The 17,486-nt window shown below is 40.6% G+C and overlaps 1 protein-coding gene across 1 annotated transcript in view; it reads right to left on the reverse strand.

The window, feature by feature from the left end:
* Nucleotides 1–1,408: 1,408 nt before the first annotated feature.
* grin2cb (glutamate receptor, ionotropic, N-methyl D-aspartate 2Cb) overlaps nucleotides 1,409–17,486 on the reverse strand; it is a 59,527-nt gene continuing 43,449 nt past the window's right edge. The window contains exons 5-12 of the mRNA XM_060939021.1: nucleotides 10,067–10,235; nucleotides 9,128–9,281; nucleotides 8,601–8,726; nucleotides 5,850–6,079; nucleotides 4,963–5,123; nucleotides 4,567–4,754; nucleotides 3,911–4,143; nucleotides 1,409–2,812 (exon numbers count right to left, since the gene is read on the reverse strand). Coding sequence (XP_060795004.1) covers nucleotides 1,409–2,812; nucleotides 3,911–4,143; nucleotides 4,567–4,754; nucleotides 4,963–5,123; nucleotides 5,850–6,079; nucleotides 8,601–8,726; nucleotides 9,128–9,281; nucleotides 10,067–10,235 — 2,665 coding nt within the window. The remainder of the gene's footprint in view (nucleotides 2,813–3,910; nucleotides 4,144–4,566; nucleotides 4,755–4,962; nucleotides 5,124–5,849; nucleotides 6,080–8,600; nucleotides 8,727–9,127; nucleotides 9,282–10,066; nucleotides 10,236–17,486) is intronic.

Below are 17,486 nucleotides of genomic sequence, written 5' to 3' on the forward strand. Positions count from 1 at the left end.
AAGTGGGTTAGGTCTTGATATTGTGCTATCATTCATAAGGAACAACAAAGCAAGGCTGGTAATGGGAAAATTAAAGTTCCTCAGTGTTTAGATTCTCATATGCTCACTCTTGAAAAGAGGGCTCCTTATCAGGAGATAACAAAAGCCACACTGCATAATTACCTCAGCGTAGGTCACCTTGGGCTTTGGAGGAACACGCTGAGGTGGAGACATTGAACATAACGAGGTTCAAGAGTGAAGGACAATTTGGGCAACATTCCATGCACTTTACATAATCACCATACAGACTGATTTTAATAAAAATATTTATAAAACTTTTTATAACCTATAGCATTCACAACTGAAGGCTTTTATTTGGATCAAAACTGAACCTAAAATCTGTGTTCAGAATTGAGGGTCTTTTTATTTTGCTCTCCTTCTTCTTACACTTTCATCCCCCTTTCTCTACAGTTTAAGGCTTTACATTAAGGTACAGGTTAACATGATTGTGTGGTTGTGCACAGAGGTACATGTTGAGGAATCACCAATAAAGCGCTCTCTTTTTTTAAACTGCTTAGGTGTGCACTGATAATACATATTGGTATTAGGTTAACACAGAGGCAAAATACTTACAGCTATAATCAGCTAAATTGTAGATTTATTTTTATTTGTTTTAAGTACAGGTACAAATGAGAAAAATGTAAAAACATTTCAAATATATTTGGAGTGTGAACATGATTGTGATTATTGTAAAAATAAAAAATATTCTCCTGTTAACACAAAAAAATTACTAAAACATTTAAAGAAGAACTTATACTGGACACTTTTACTGGTCAACACTTAATTTTTTTATATTAGGTTCTTATATAATAAGGTTCATAATAATGGACATAGAAGAGCTATATTTTAATCACAATACCTAAAGTATAATGTGGTACTGAATGCAGAAGGTAGCATTCAGACAAGTCTTTCAGTTACCCCTTTTAAAAAAGACACAAATTATATGGGATCTATTGATAGGCTTTTGTGATTTATTAAAGCATTAATACTAATAATAGAATACCATTTGATTCACCCTGCAATGTGCGCAGAGAGAGAGAGAGAGAGCTCAAAAATATCTTTCCTTGTCTTAAGGGTTTATAAAATTGTTAGAGCTGATTACATGGATCAAAACCAAATTTATCTGAAAATAAAAGGAAAAAGGACAATTCACTAGAGATAATATTAACTGCTTATATATCACACTAATTGTTCAAAAATTCTTGTACAACTTTGTATTATTGCACTTTGTTGAATAAAAGAAAGCCCAAAGTATGCAGTTCTTTTTGGCAGGAATCAAAGGTAGTTTTCGAAGTGGTTCCTGGAATTCAGTTTCAAAGCTTGGCACTGCAAATAACTGTGTGGAAAATAAATAATTAAGTTTGAAGGGTCAAACCTCAGATTCCAGACTAGAGATTCTTCCCCATGTCAGAGGTACACCTGGGGAGCCGACCCTGTAAAGCACCCTGCTGCTTGGAACAGAGACCAGATGGCTATCCTGCAGGTGTACAGGAGCCCTATACCCCCTATACACACAGTCACTGGTATGGCCCATGCAGGGGAAGATGTTGCACAACTCACCCGGTCCATATGGTAGTGGACTATGATAGGCTGGAAGGTCAGGGTAGGAGTATTGTCTATGAACAAGGCTGGAGGCCCTCCTAACACCTATGGCATCATGATGTACTGCTTCCCTGTAAGAGGGTATATAGGTGGACTGGGAATGCCTTAACTTCTGACCCTTTCTTGGCTGATGGCGGTATGACTGAAGGTAAATATGTTCCACAGGCAAAGGTTGGTATTTGTTATTTCTCCCTCTTCCATATACCTCTGTGAAAGGAAACAGATCTGGCATGTCCACTCGGTATGAAGCTTGGTCAAGGGACCGTTCATTTGGAAACTGCACCCTGCCTGGGCCCCAAGTAGCTTTAAGAAAGGAGGGTCTGCGATGGATTTTTCTCTTTCCTATTAAAGGCATGCCATCTAACCCATGATCTGTATATGTCTTAATGCAGGAATTACATGTTATATCTCCTGGTCGATAAGGGCTTTCCATAGTAGAAGGGTGTACATCATGTGCAAAATGGTTTGCTTGGACTTCTGCAAGACATACATTGCGACCTTTGTCATCATGTAATCCTCTAAGATCCACAGACTCCTCCAGACAATTTTGGGACCTCTTTTTCCAGCTGGGGCCTACAGAGGTGTGACGAGGTTCCTGATGCTCAGCGAAGATATCTGGTGCCTGTAGATCTTTATGTGAGATGAAACGAGAGGCCATTTTGGCTGACTTTTGGGAATGCAGATCATATGTTGCTAAATGAGGAGTACTAATACTAGACATGGGAAGCAGCCCATTATATAGGCCACCAGATCGGGAAGGGACAGTGGAGTGGAGTGGAGTTGGGTGTGATATCTGTCTTTGAGTGGATGCATGTGGTGGACTAGCAGTTTCAGCATAATGCTGTGTGAATTGGGGCGTTAAAGAGCACTGTACAAGGGATGAGTGGTTTTCTGTGATGTTAGTAATGTAAGAGAGATGAGCTGGGACTGTCTCAGTGGTGGTAACCTGTGGCATACGTGCTGGTAAACTTCCACCTTTCCGACTCCAGTTCTCAATGGTTTTTGTTGCTTTATCCAAAGAATTTTCCACCTTTGCTGATGAGACAATGTCTTTGGCTGTCTGAAGCATTTTAAGCATGTTAGCCTGGGCATAGTTTGCTGTGATGTCAAGATTCTGCATATTTCCAGATTTTTCCATGTCCTCAACACCATTAAAGCAGCTGTAAATTCCCTAAGAAAGACAAATTATCCAGAATTTTAATGTGAATATTTTATACATATTTAATATACATTTGAGCATAATTTTGTATGCTCCAGCTTCACAATGATGCAACCAATATGACCAATTCAATGGAGTTTTACAATTCCTTTATTCTTAAAAGTAACAAAAATTGTGAAAAATAAATGAGATCAGCAAAACAAGCAAAAAAAAATCAAATATATACAGTATATTCAGATATTAGAGAAACAAGCAGAATTGAATTATATATAAATTATATTATATAAATATACATTTCCCCCTGTCACATGCTACAGGGTGTTGGATATATGCAAATTTTCAGGCAGTTGCCTTTGTCTCTTTGGTTTTCTTGGATGATAATGGTCTCCGTAAACACTTTGATATCTTTTGATGACCTTCTCAAGCTCTGAGAAAGGTCAATATTTTCTGTTATGTGTTGTGATAGCTTTTTTCTAATCCCATTGACTTTTAACTTGACTGCTTGACAGCAAACTGCTTTGGAGTTTAAGCCTGTTCAAGCCTTTCATGACGAAATAAAACTTAACAGAGAAAACATGCTGACAGGTTTAAATCATTAGACAATAACGGAGAACATTCAAGCAATTAGAGCATGTTGATAGGGATACAGACATTGAGCAGTCTATTAAAGATATTGATGCAAATACTTTACTATTTAGTCTATGTGGCAGTAGGATTTTAATGGAAAACCACCATTAAAAATGAAACATAAATTTCTATTTTGTAGATCAACTTTAAGATGGTGTAAAGTTAAATTTATACATTCAAACTCATAATTAAATACAGAATGTTTTTGCTTCACAGTTTATCATCCAAGATTATTTTTCCTTATTTTTAAAATATAATGACATGAGCAAGAGCTCAATCGATCCAACTGTAGACATCTAACAATTTACAACCACATTAATGTAAACTGGGAGACTAGGAACAGACAGTGATATTTTACAACTATAAAACAAACAAAATGCTTCAGTATTCATCAAGAACACCAAATTTGACTTTGCTGCCTTAGTAGGAGAAAAAGCTAATTGTTTTTATGAAACAGCATGCTGTGGTTTGGCATACACCTACCCTGCTTATGGCCAAGAGGAAGTCTAGACGATCAGATTTGTGCACACAGTGTCTGATTTTCCAATAAAGCAGATGTTCCCAGGCAAAGACAAGCAGACTAAGACCCATAGCCACTAGTAGCATGTAGAAGACGCCTGCCATGTTGTCTATGTCCAACTTGGAACTCATCACCTCATTCTTCTCATTCTGGCATATTCCAGACAGCCATACAGTTTCCAGTCTCTGTGTGTCCCCTCCAAGAACATTAAAAGAAAGCCACTCAGTAATGCAAATTAGAACATTGTTCAACATGAAAATTTTAACAGACCATATGTCAAATGTGTTAGCATTTTTTTTATTTCTTTGTAAAATATCAGTCTATACTTTATACACTAATGGGTCCAGTGTGTTTATCTTCATGCTGTATTTAAAAATGATACTATGAGAGTTTTTCAAAACTAAAATCAAATGAATAGGAGCACATACAGTAAGTAAAAAAAGGAAATAGTGTGTTTAATCTTAAAAGTTAGTCATTCAAACTGTCACTGCAATAAACCTTAGGAACGCATGGACCTTTGATGATATTAGAAAGGCCCTGAGAGAGGACAGTAACAGCGTCACACTGTGATTGAGGATATTAACTGTGGAACAGATCTGATCCCCTGATGATGATTTACCATCTCCCAGGAACTGGAGGAGGGCCAGGTCTATGGGGCGTTTCCAGCGGGAGTCCTTCTGCAGAGCAATGCCATAGCCTGTTGTAGCAAACACCTTCCCACTGCCAATGGTCACCAGCTTGCAGCCCTCATCCTTGCCAGCCATGTAATTAAGCACTGCAGCATCATATATGAAGGCATCCAGCTTCCTGCAGCAAAGACCGCGTGACATTTATCTTACTGATAAGCTCACGATAAAGTAATAATTACACAGGGTTACATATAATTACATATACTTACATCAAACAAATAATTACTGCCCATTTATTTGACTTAATAGTGGCCTGTTGAAGGTGTATTAAAGACCAGCTGCCTTGGTTTATTCTAAATCGCAATAAAGTTCAGAGAAAAACACACCCTGTTTTGAGACTGTTGAGTGCATCTTCCACTCCCTTCTGGTTGTATTTGGTCATGTGGCTGTGCATGTCTGGATAATTGCTGCGAATGTTTCTCTCAGTGCTGCCATTTGGGACTGTGCCGAAGCGAAAAGGGGGGTAATGCTCCTGGGGCTTCTGAAACTGCAGGATAAGACAGACTGTGAACTTTGGTTAGATGTCTGATTGTTAGCTGTAGGCAGTGTCGAATTTTCACATAAGCACTTCATCAATACAACGTCAGTGCATTTTTCACTTGACAGTTTATGTAGAAAAGGAATTACATGCAAGTTCAGTGAATAAAAAGAGCTTAAAGTTACCATTCATAAAAGTTACAGCTGGCATTGTATTTTTGTATTGTATTTTCTTTCACACCTTATTGACAAATTATTTTGGCAAATACGTATCAGATTTCCCACAGTGCATTTTATACAGGTGAGGAGATATATTGCATTTGAATGGTTTGGACAATCTGGTAATTTCCTTCTAAAGCCTCTCTAATCCTTCTAAAGTAGAACAAGATCAGTCTGCAGCGTATAGGGTTTAAGAACAGATTTTTAAATTCATCCCAGGTTTATGCTAAAGCACAGTGCCTGTGAAATGCATACATTAAGAAAACTATGTATCAGCGCTGTTAAATCCGTTAAGTTTTCCTCCTCTGGGTTTATTTAGTTTTGTAGTTGTGCAGCACTTGAGAGGTATTATCAAAATGTAACTGAAAAAAACTCTTTCACTGGTGGTAATTTATTTAACTGTAATTATAGTAACTTCTCTAAGCAGAGTTCTTATGTGTCTATGTAAATGTCTTTACACTATGTGCAATTTGTGTGTTAAATTGCAATCTAAAGATAAACGGTCTGCTTATCTTACCTTTTTATCACTGAGCCCAGAAACAGTGTCAATATACTGCTCTTGGATCATGAAGGCAGCTAAATTTGCAGTATAGCTTGCGAGAAAGATGACAGCAAAGAAGGCCCAAACTAACACCATAATTTTGCTGGTTGTTCCTTTAGGGTTTTCTATAGGGACAGAGTTATTAAAGACAATCCCCCATAGGAGCCAGACTGACTTCCCAATAGTGAATGTGGGCCCCCCAGGCTCTGTGTGGAGAGATATAGAGAAAGGAGATGGAGAAAAGAAAAAAAAACACTCAAGTATTACTTCATGTCATGGCTAGTATCCTATGTAGGATTTCTATGTATGTATGTACAGTATATATGTCAATATGTGTGGTGGTCTGTCAAAACTGGTCAGATCTCGCAACAGCTGAATTCTGGAAAACAGCAAAAAATCACAACGAAATTTTTTTTTTTTGCCAGGGATATAGTGTGACATCTCTACTTTAAGAAAACATAAATATATTTTACCAGAGCGATGTGGAATTGTTTTTACTTCGGCTATTTTCTAACCTTACCTTGGCTGCCTGTCTGCAGTTATCACGTCAGTAAGAAGCCAGGTTAACAAGCACAGCAGTAAATGCAGGCAGTCTGCCTAAAGATGTGTAAAATTGTCCTACTCTCCTGAAAAGGCACTTTTCTCATGATTAAATTTTTTGAATAATGACATGAGTGTAATCAATTCAGTTTATTAACAGATATTAAATGTCAAAATGTCTGTGATGCTCCTCTGCTTCACATCATCAAAACAAACAAAAGGCACTTGACCATACAGATGATAAATTGTAAATCAAGTTTTAAAATGTTTATATGATCAAATTAAAAAAGACATTATTAATAATAATAATAATAATAATAATAATAATAATAATAATAATAATAATAATAATAATAAATCAGTGATCATTTCTTCAAGAAATGTTAACAAGAACAGTCATCGGAACAGTGAAGAGACAAGAATGAGGCCTGCGTTCAAATGCAGCAAGTAGTGAGGTGATGAGACAGAGACTGAATTATGCTGATAATCAAAGTGATAACTCAAGTGGCAACTCATTTATCATTGTAAATATATAATTCTTTACAATATGTAAGTAGAGTATATTTAGAGGAAGGCAGGGCATCTGTCAGTGGCATTGTTGTGAAGTCTTTAAAACCAGTTTTCCCCCTCTTGAGGTTAAACAGATTTTACAATGCTATAACTTGAGATACTGTACATGAAAAAGGAAGACATATTGCAGTTAAGTCTGTAGTTTTCCTGAACTAGTAGAAAATGTCAAAATTTCGCCATGTGAGTTTTCCCAGACCACCACACATATATTGTTTTTCTACCCTTCATAGTATACATGTAAGAAACACAATGATAAAGTAAGGAAGCATGTACTGTACATACTGTGACTGTTCAGAATAAAGAAAATATATTTAAAGTTTCCTTGGCTGATTAGTGGTTTGGGTTTTCTGAAGGGGTTCTATTTTTGTGGCAAAGCACATGTGGAGCAGAGCCCCATACTTAAGAAAATATGGTAATGCATCAACCTGATTTTTAATGAGTTTGACTGTACAACATCCGTATGTACAAACGAGCATGCGTACGAACGATGAACGATGAATGCGTACCACCATGGGGAACCCGACCGTAAGTGCAAGCCAACATATCTCATGAACATGATCACCAGACAGCGAAATTTGTATCTTTATTTACATAAGATAGATGGGTTTTTAATCCAGTGCTTACTTTTAGTTTGTTTTTTAAAAAAATAATGTGGGATTATTTACTAACACATTTTACAGAAAATATTCATGACAGTTTCATATAAAACTAGCTAAAACAGTTTTATTAGTCCACTAGCTTGTTGGACAATTGACAGTTTCTGGTAGGATTGACATTCTGGTAGGATGTAATTGCAGGAAGAGTTTTATTGAAAACTTGCTAGCAAACAGATCCAAAATGGAGACAGAGTCGAAAAACAGGCAGTGCTCGAGTGAGACACAGACAGGATATCAGAGGTAATACAATACTCACAATTCAAAAACACAAACAGGGTCAAAACCAGAAAAGCGATACAAATTACAAGGGCTCTTAAAAATCTCTGTGTTACTGAGAGTCCTTATACGTATGTGCTGTGATTGAGCTCTAATCAGGAACAGGTGCATGCTAATTAGTCCTAATGGTGTGCATGCACTTTACAGTGTGTGTCTGCACACTCCGAGCTCCAACACACATGGACATGAAAGATGTAACCAGATAACTGTCTGACATATCAAGTTTGATATTCGATAATAACTATAGTAATGATGTAAAGTGAAAGTGCTGGCTCACTGCCATCCACCATGCACTCAGCAGAGTCACAGCATAATAAATGTCGTGGTGTTGTTTCTGGCACATGGCATGCGGTGTCAAAGAAAGGAATAAATATGTATTCATAACTGTGATGTGCATCTCATTATTGGTATCACTGTCACAGGGCAATGCAGCAATTTATTGATGAAAAATACACTCCACTACACAATTTAATGGTTCATATGCTGTAATATGAATTCTATTCAGGTTGATTTTGTGCTCTTGCAGATATTTTGCTCATACACTCATCAGGAGCTCCACTTTTAGGCAATGCTTAAATATCTATATTATGATTAGGAGAGCATACATAGACTAAGTTGGCTAGTTTTGTTCTGTTCCTTATCTGTAACAGAATTTTGATGGAAGAAGAAAAAAATTATCACCAACCTTTGGCATTGATTAGGCTACGGTTGTATCCAACAGGGCTAAAGTACTCAAAGATGAACACTGTTACAGCCACAACAGTCAGGCACATAACGAACATCATGACCCACACTGCTGGACTGTAAGGCTCTGCAAGGGGAGAAACATATTAACCCACATTTCACTACTTCCATGAGAATACAAAATGGCATTATTAACCACTGCAATCAGTAATGATGAGATCTATTACATTATTTTAGGTCTCTACTGTCCCATTAGAGGAAGAATAATGACTTGATAAATGATTAGATTTAGAAACAAAGCAAAAAAATGGTCATGCTTTGTATCAAAAAGACCAATGGGACCAGTGTTTTTTTTTTTTTTTTTTATCTTTGCTGCATTCGGGACATGTCCCCATTTTGGTTTAGAAAATTACTCCAAATGTAGCTGATCAAAACAATTAGCAGTTAATATTTAGTGCTGCCTGTAACTGTTTCACAAGTCTATGTGACTGCCAAAGGGGAGAAGGACTGTGAATAAAGCTTTCTCACCTAGAAAGGCAGATGGGGAGACAGTGCCATTGCTCCTAGCTACCATGACACTAATCCCAGTTTCCACAAATGGCACTGAAAAGTCAATGATCTCTGAACGCTCCTCATTAATAGTGAGTGATCCAATAGCCATATCTGCACGCTTGTAGAAGACCTAGAGATAATTAAAGATAAATAAATAAATAATGAGTACAGCCAATTATTGGCAGTTTCCTTCACTGGTTAACTGGTTTATTTGCTCATGTAGTTGTGGTGTGCTTTTGTGCTTGGCTTTATGAGTCCTGAATAACAACTAAAATGGCATCTAATTATCCACAGACAGGATTAATCAGGCGAAACACAACCACTAGCTAACACCACAGTGTGAACTAAGTGTGCAACAGCTCCTATCAACATGACATATACACTCGGTAACATTGCCTAATGAGAAACCTCAAAGTGAGATGGAAAGATGCTGTCAAACAGTTATGCAGTAGTAATTTAAGTTAGCTCATCAATTGCTTTTTCATGGCAAACAAACATTTAAATACTATCAGATCTTTGCTAATTTTAAATGTGGGACATGTGGGGAGATGCAGGTGATAGAAATGCTGAAAACACCAACAGCTGTGGAAGACACTTAAACACCGGATCAAGTGACACTATACGCGGCAGGAGTTGACAGGATGAATGTTGTTGAGATTGTATTTTAAATTCAGTTCACTCTGTGAACACATTTAATGACACAGGCTGCATCTCACATAATAATTAGACAGACACATACAAGCAGATTTGTGCTGAGGAAAGGATGTTCCATTCGAGGCTATTGCCAGTTTTAAATTTAGATCAACATGTTCACTGCTAATACAATTGAATTTTGATGAGGATTTAATCAAAATGTCTGTGTGTGTGTGCGCATGTGCGAATGTGTGCGTGTGTGAAGGATAGAATCTCTCATACCTCGCCTATCATCCCATTCCAGATGCCTCGGACGAGCTTCCCATGTTTACCATTGGTGACCAAGTAAAGATCATAGGAGAACTTGATGGTGCGCGAGAGCTTCTTGAGAATGTCGATGCAGAAGCCCTTACAGCACAGTTTAGTGTAAGGCTCTGAATGACCAGTACCACTGCAAACAGAGGTGAGGAACATGTACCACTTTAGAGAGAATGATCTGTCAGAGTATGAGAAAACTGACCACAGCCCACAAGAAACACAGCTGCATTTTACAAGCTTTTCTGGAACATTCAATAACGCTATCATTAATGGTAAATTAACCTTAAGGTCCATACTATTCAGGGCTTTGCAGATAGCTGATAGAAAGTAAACCATTTTAAATATTGGGGATAACTGAGAGCATTAATACAGACAAATACTGTACATAGACAGACATTACAGATAGCACTTGGTTTAATGTCAGGTGATTAGCATCAAATGTCATGTAAGTAATTATGAAGCATAACATAAAGCACTTAAATGCAGATAGAAAATCCTGATATACATTTCAAGATTGGAATTTAAATTATATTATCTGGTTCCATCTGACTGTTCCATGATTTTAAACTACTGAACCATAAAGTTTTAACCCTCAATGATAACTTTCCAACTTCAAACTGAAGTAGTTGATGATGATGATGATGATGATGATGATGATGAGGATGAGTTTATTTAGTAAAATAATGTACAAAATACAAGTATAGTGTACATTAAAATACATGGATAGCACAATAAAGTGTAAACACATTTCCATTGTAGTCCAAGTACATCAAGTGCCAAAAAAGGGGGTATAAACAAAAGGGGGGAGGGGAAAAAAGTGTCCAGAAGGTATACAAAATAAAGTTGATTAAATTTTATCTAGTACATAAGATAAGCTTCCTATACTGTATATAAAATCCTACATCTACATAATTCTAAGTATACAGATGGGATCCTGATATGACAGACAGACCAACAGACAGACAGACAGACGTAAATACACTGCAGTCTGAAGGAGACCACTCTTCCTCACTCATGAGAAAAAATGCTTCTCTTTTGCATTCTTCTCTAATTTAATACAATAATTTTCATTACAAATTAGATTATTGGCAACAACTTGAGTGAAAAGTAGAATCTTTGAAATATTTACATGAATTTCAGAGTTTCTTAATATTTGGTATGCCCCCCCGCTTTTTTCCCTTTTTCTTAGAATGACTGTGTGCACTTGAACTGGCATGGAATCCACAAGTTTGTGCAAAACTTTATGATCCCTTTTAGATCAAATCCATCTGTCTGAAGAGTCATCTGAACGGATCTCTTTAATTAATAGAAGAGATTATGCATGAAGAAAATCTGACCTTTTGTACACAGTAGTTAACATGGTCAGGATCACAAATTTGCTTACATTTAAATAGGGACCTAGAAATAGTGCAGAACCTTGATTATTAAATATATTGAAGATGTTGAACATTTACTTTGCTTGCCTCAAATATAAAAAAAAAAGAATCCCAAATTTTCAATGTAGTCTTAGACTTTTGAATCCCAGACAGACAGACAGACAGACAGACAGACAGACAGACAGACCCTAACCCTGATGGACTGGTTAATCTGTTGCTCTATTGATCTATCAATCTACAAACTAAACCTGTCAAACTTAGGGTTCCACATCTATACACCTGAGCATACTGAGTTGGGGGAGAGTTGACCATATTTGCCCCCCAGTTCTACACATTCCACTAAACATGAACTGTAGATCTTCACTGTAAAAGTTCCTTTAAACAATCCAAACACAGTGATCTGTTTAGCCATTAGTTAGAGGGAGCACATAACAGAGAAGCTCCAGGAATAATGATAGTGCATCACCTCTGCCCTTCACCAGACCTCCCACCTACTGTGTTGTGGAGGAAGAGAGACAGGACACAGGACTCCAGGAGAGGTGGACATCAAGCACAACAAAGTGAAACAAATGAAGTGTTGATGTGAAGATGAAAGTCTCCATGTGCAAGCAACTCAGGCAGAACATAAACAACCTTGTCCCCTGCTACCCTATCTTTCTAGCTGAATGTTGCACTTGAGATTTTGGGTTAAGTGGGCTGTGAATTGTTGCGAGATTCTTTAATCAGTCAAGAGCTTATGTGGGCTCACACATACACTATAGACACACGATGCACTTATACTTGTGTATGTATGTCCAGACTGAGGGAGCAAGGTCACAGTAAGGAGTATGAGGAGAAAATTGAGGTCCGAGTTCATTGGTTTCTTTAGTGGACATGTGCACACATACTTTTTCTTACTATTTCTGTTTTCAAATAAACATGCCATTAATGAGCTGTTATTGCACAGTTAAAGGAGTAGCACTGATGTGCCAAGACTGTTTTCTTTAAGTAAATTTGTGCACATGGATGATTTCCTAGCACACTTAGTGGACACAAATATTCAATATACACAAGCAAAACATTGTTCCCTGAATGTGGCTTCCACATTTATGCCATAATCAATGGTGTTACATTAGAATATCTTGTTAACAAGCAATAGTTTTAAGAACCTTGACTGATTTCACTGTTTCCACAGCAAGAATACATAATCCTGGGATTTGCTTCAAAATGTGGCCAAAGATTCCAAACCTTCCCAAACAGTACTGTCATTTGATATGTAGATTTGTGACAGCCCATGGCACTGATATAATCATTACTGTTATTTATCACCATACCCCTCTTGGGCATCCCATCTTCCCTGAGGGGTGATTACTCCATTCACTCACTGATTTATTAACATGTTCTCCTCTCAGCATGCTGTCATAATGAAACTGTCATTTCATCCCCCAGGGCATGAGGTGCTCCTCACTCACTGTGTGTTTCTTTTTACTGCCACTGCACAACTCATTGAGCCATCTCTCATTTGCCACAGGGGTTGAGCAACACCAACATTCACAACACTACTATTTTGATGTCATTCATGCCTGGGAATATACCAGTGACAGAAGACACATACATTGAGGATCCAAAAGTTTGAGACCACATTGAAAATCTGGGATTGTTTTAAAAATTGGAAACACAGAAGGTTTTATAATAATAATAATTATAATAAAAATATATCCATCCATCCATCCATCCATCCATCCATCCATCCATCCATCTTCTACCGCTTATCCGGATCCGGGTCGCGGAGGTAGCAGCCTAAGCAGAGCAGCCCAGACTTCCCTCTGCCCGGCCACCTCCACCAGCTCTTCCGGGGGAATACCGAGGCGTTCCCAGGTCAGCCGAGAGATGTAATCTCTCCAGCATGTCCTGGGTCTGCCCCAGAGTCTCCTCCCAGTGGGGCATGCCCAGAAAACCTCAAGAGGCGTCCAGGGGGCATCCTAACAAGGTGCCCAAACCACCTCAACTGACTCCTTTCGATGTGGAGGAGCAGCAGTTCTACTCCGAGTCTCTCCCAAATGACCAAGCTTCTCACCCTGTCTTTAAGGGAGAGCCCAGCCACCCTGTGGAGAAAACTCATTTCTACCGCTTGTATCCGCGATCTCATTCTTTCGGTCACTACCCATAGCTCGTGACCATAGGTGAGAGTGGGAACGTAGATGGACCAGTAAATTGAGAGCTTTGCCTTTTGGCTCAGCTCTCTCTTTACCACAACAGACCAGTTTAGCGTCCGCATCACTGCTGACACTGCCCCCATCCTTCTGTCCAACTCCTGCTCCCCCTTACCCTCAGTCATGAACAAAACCCCGAGATACTTAAACTCCTCCACTTTAGGTAGCAACTCCCCCCTGACCTGGAGTAGGCACTCCACCTGTTCTGGCTGAGCACCATGGCCATGGACTTGGAAGTGCTGATCCTCATCCCAGCAGCTTTGCACTCAGCTGCAAACCATCCCAGTGCATGCTGTAAGTCACAGATTGATGAAGCCAACAGGACCACATCATCCGCAAAAAGCAGAGATGTGATCCTGATGTCATCAAACCAGACACCCTCCACCCCTTGGCTGCGCCTAGAAATTCTGTCCATAAAAGTTATGAACAGAACCGGTGACAAAGGACAGCCCTGGCGGAGTCCAACATGCAACGGGAACAAGTCCAACTTACTGCCGGCAATGCGAACCAAACTCCTGCTCCGGTCATACAAGGACCGAATGGCCTGCAGTAGTGGGCCCTGACCCCCATACACGTACTCCCGAAGCACCCCCCACCATGAGGGAGGGCACCATGAGGGACACGGTCGTAAGCCTTCTCCAGGTCTACAAAACACATGTAGACCGATTGGGCAAACTCCCATGCACCCTCCAGTACCCTTGCAAGGGTAAAAAGCTGGTCCAATGTTCCACGACCAGGACAAAAAACGCATTGTTCCTCCTGAATCCGAGGTTCAACTATCGACCGGACTCTCCTTTCCAGCACCCCAACATAGGCTTTCCCAGGGAGGCTGAGAAGTGTGATCCCCCTATAGTTGAAACACACTCTCCGGTTCCCCTTTTTAAAAAGGGGGACCACTACCCCAGTCTACCAATCTGGAAGCACTGTCCCTGACCTCCACGCACTGTTGAAGAGGCGTGTCAGCCAAGACAGCCCAACAACATCCAGTGCCTTCAGGAACTCAGGACGAATCTCATCCACCCCCGGAGCCTGACCACCGAGGAGCTTTTTAACCACCTCGGCAACCTCAGCCCCTGTGATAGGCGAGCCCTCCCAAGCACCCTCAGACTCTGCTTCCTCCTCAGACAACATGAAGGTGGGATTGAGAAGATCCTCAAAGTATTCCTTCCACCGTTGGATGATGTCCCCAGGTGAGGTCAACAGCACTCCATCCTCACTGTAAACAGTAGGGACAGAGCACTGTTTTCCTTTCCTGAGCTGCCGGATGGTTTGCCCGAATCTCTTCGAGGCTGACCGAAAGTCACTTTCCATGGCCTCTCCAAACTCCTCCCACACCCAAGTTTTTGCTTCAGTGACTGCCAGAGCCGCATTCTGCTTGGCCTGTCGGTATCTGTCAGCTGCCTCTGGAGACCCACAGGCTAACCAAGCCCGATAAGACTTCTTCTTCAGCTTGACGGCTCCCCTCACCACAGGTGTCTATCAGCGGGTTTGGGGATTACCACCATGACAGGCACCAACAACCTTGCAGCCACAGCTCTGCATGGCCGCCTCAGCAGTGGAGGTGTGGAACATGGTCTACTCAGACTCAATGTCCCCATCCTCCCCCGGTATGCAGTTAAAGCTCTGCCAGATGTGACAGTTGAAGAGCCGACGTACGGGAGCCTCTGCCAGATGTTCCCAGAATACCCTCACTACTTGTTTGGGCCTGCCCAGTCTGTCTGGCCTCCTCCCCCGCCATCTGATCCAGCTCACCACCAGGTAGTAATCAGTTGACAGCTCTGCTCCTCTTTTCACCCGAGTGTCCAAGACATACGGTCGTAGATCAGATGAAATGACTACAAAGTCAATCATTGATCTGCGTCCTAGGGTGTCCTCATGCCACGTGCACTTATGGACACCCTTATGCTCGAACATGGTGTTTGTTATGGCCAAACCGTGCATGGCACAAAAGTCCAACAACTGAACACCACTCGGGTTCAGATCAGGCAGACTGTTCCTCCCAATCACACCCCTCCAGGTCTCACTGTCATTGCCCATGTGAGCATTGGAGTCCCCCAGTAAAACAATGGAGTCCCCTCGTGGTGCACTGTGTAGCACCCCACTCAAGGACTCCAAGAAGGCCAGGTACTCCGAACTACCATTTGGCGCATAAGCATAAATGATAGTCAGTGACCATTCCCCGACCCGAAGGCGCAGGGAAATGACCCTCTCATTCACTGGGGAGAAGTCCGATGTTAGTGCACCAAACTGGGGGGCTACTAATAGCCCCACCCCTGCCCAGCACCACTCACCCTTGGCAACTCCAGCATAGAAGAGAGTCCAACTCCTCTCCAGGAAATTGGTTCCAGAGCCCAAGCTATGCGTTGAGGTGAGCCCAACTATATCTAGTCGGTACCACTCAACCTCACACACAAGCTCAGGCTCCTTTCCCACCAGATAGGTGACATTCCATGTCCCAAAAGCCAGTTTTGTCAGCCAGGGATCAGTACGCCAGGGCCTCCACCTTTGGCTGCCACCCGATCCACAGTGCACCGGACCCTTACGGCACCTCCTGTGGGTGGTGGGTCCACAGGAGAGTGGTTCTGTGTTGCTCATTCGGGCTGGGCCCGGCTGGGCCCCATGGATATAGGCCCAACCACCAGGCATTCGCTGATAAGCCCCTCCCCCAGGGCTGGCTCCAGGGTGGGGCCCCGGTATCCCTGGTCCGGGCAAGGGTACTCAGATACCGTTTTTTTCTTTCATAAGGGTCCTTTTTGAACCGCTCTTCATCTGACCTCTCATCTAGGACCTGTTTGCCTCGGGAGACCCTACCAGTGGCAATTGCCCCGACAACGTAGCTCCTAGAATCCCTCAGGCACTCAAACCCCTCCACCATGTTAAGGTGGCAATTCAAGGAAGGGATAATAAAAATATATATATTTAAAATAAAGAAAGCAAAGGTTTAATATACAACCCCAAATCAGAAAAAGTTAGGATGGTATATTGAAATTGAAATGAAAACTGAAAACAGTGATTTGTAGTATAATCTTTGACTTGAGCCCTGTGATGACCTGGTGACTTGTCCAGGGTGTACCCCACCTCTCGCCCGTAGTCAGCTGGGATAGGCTCCAGCTTGCCTGTGATCCTGTAGAACAGGATAAAGCGGCTAGAGATAATGAGATGAGATGAGACCTTTGACTTGTATTGCACTCAAAACAATACAATAACACATTATTTGATATTTTACCTCATGAATTTGTTGTTTTTTCAAAATAAACACATTTCAATTCTGATGGTTGCAACACATTTCAAAAAAGTTGGGATGGTAAAGCATTTACCCATTTATAATGTTGCCATTCTTTCTCACAACACTTAAAATATGTTTAGGGACTGAAGACACCAAGTGATGAAATGTTTCAGGTGTTATTTTGTCCCATTCTTCCTGCAAGCATTTCTTATGGTGTGCAACAGTACGGGGTCGTCATTGTCATATTTTTCTTTTCAAAATTTGCCATACATTCTCTATTGGGGACAGAGGGGACAGGAATCCTCTCCTTCCACAGCCATGATTTTGTAATTGTGCAGAATGTAGTTTTGTTTTGTTACATTGAAATATCCCTAGAAAAGATGTTATCTTCAAGGTAGAATATGTTGCTCCAAAATCTCAGTGTACTTTTCTGCATTAATGCTGCCATCACAGAAGTTACCTTTGCCAAGGTTCTTATGGTGTGCAACAGTACGGGGTCGTCATTGTCATTTTTCTTTTCAAAATTTGTCACACATTGTCTATTGGGGACAGAGGGGACAGGAATCCTCTTCTTCCACAGCCATGATTTT

This window comes from Neoarius graeffei, chromosome 14, assembly GCF_027579695.1.
Source record: "Neoarius graeffei isolate fNeoGra1 chromosome 14, fNeoGra1.pri, whole genome shotgun sequence".
Lineage (NCBI taxonomy): Eukaryota > Metazoa > Chordata > Actinopteri > Siluriformes > Ariidae > Neoarius > Neoarius graeffei.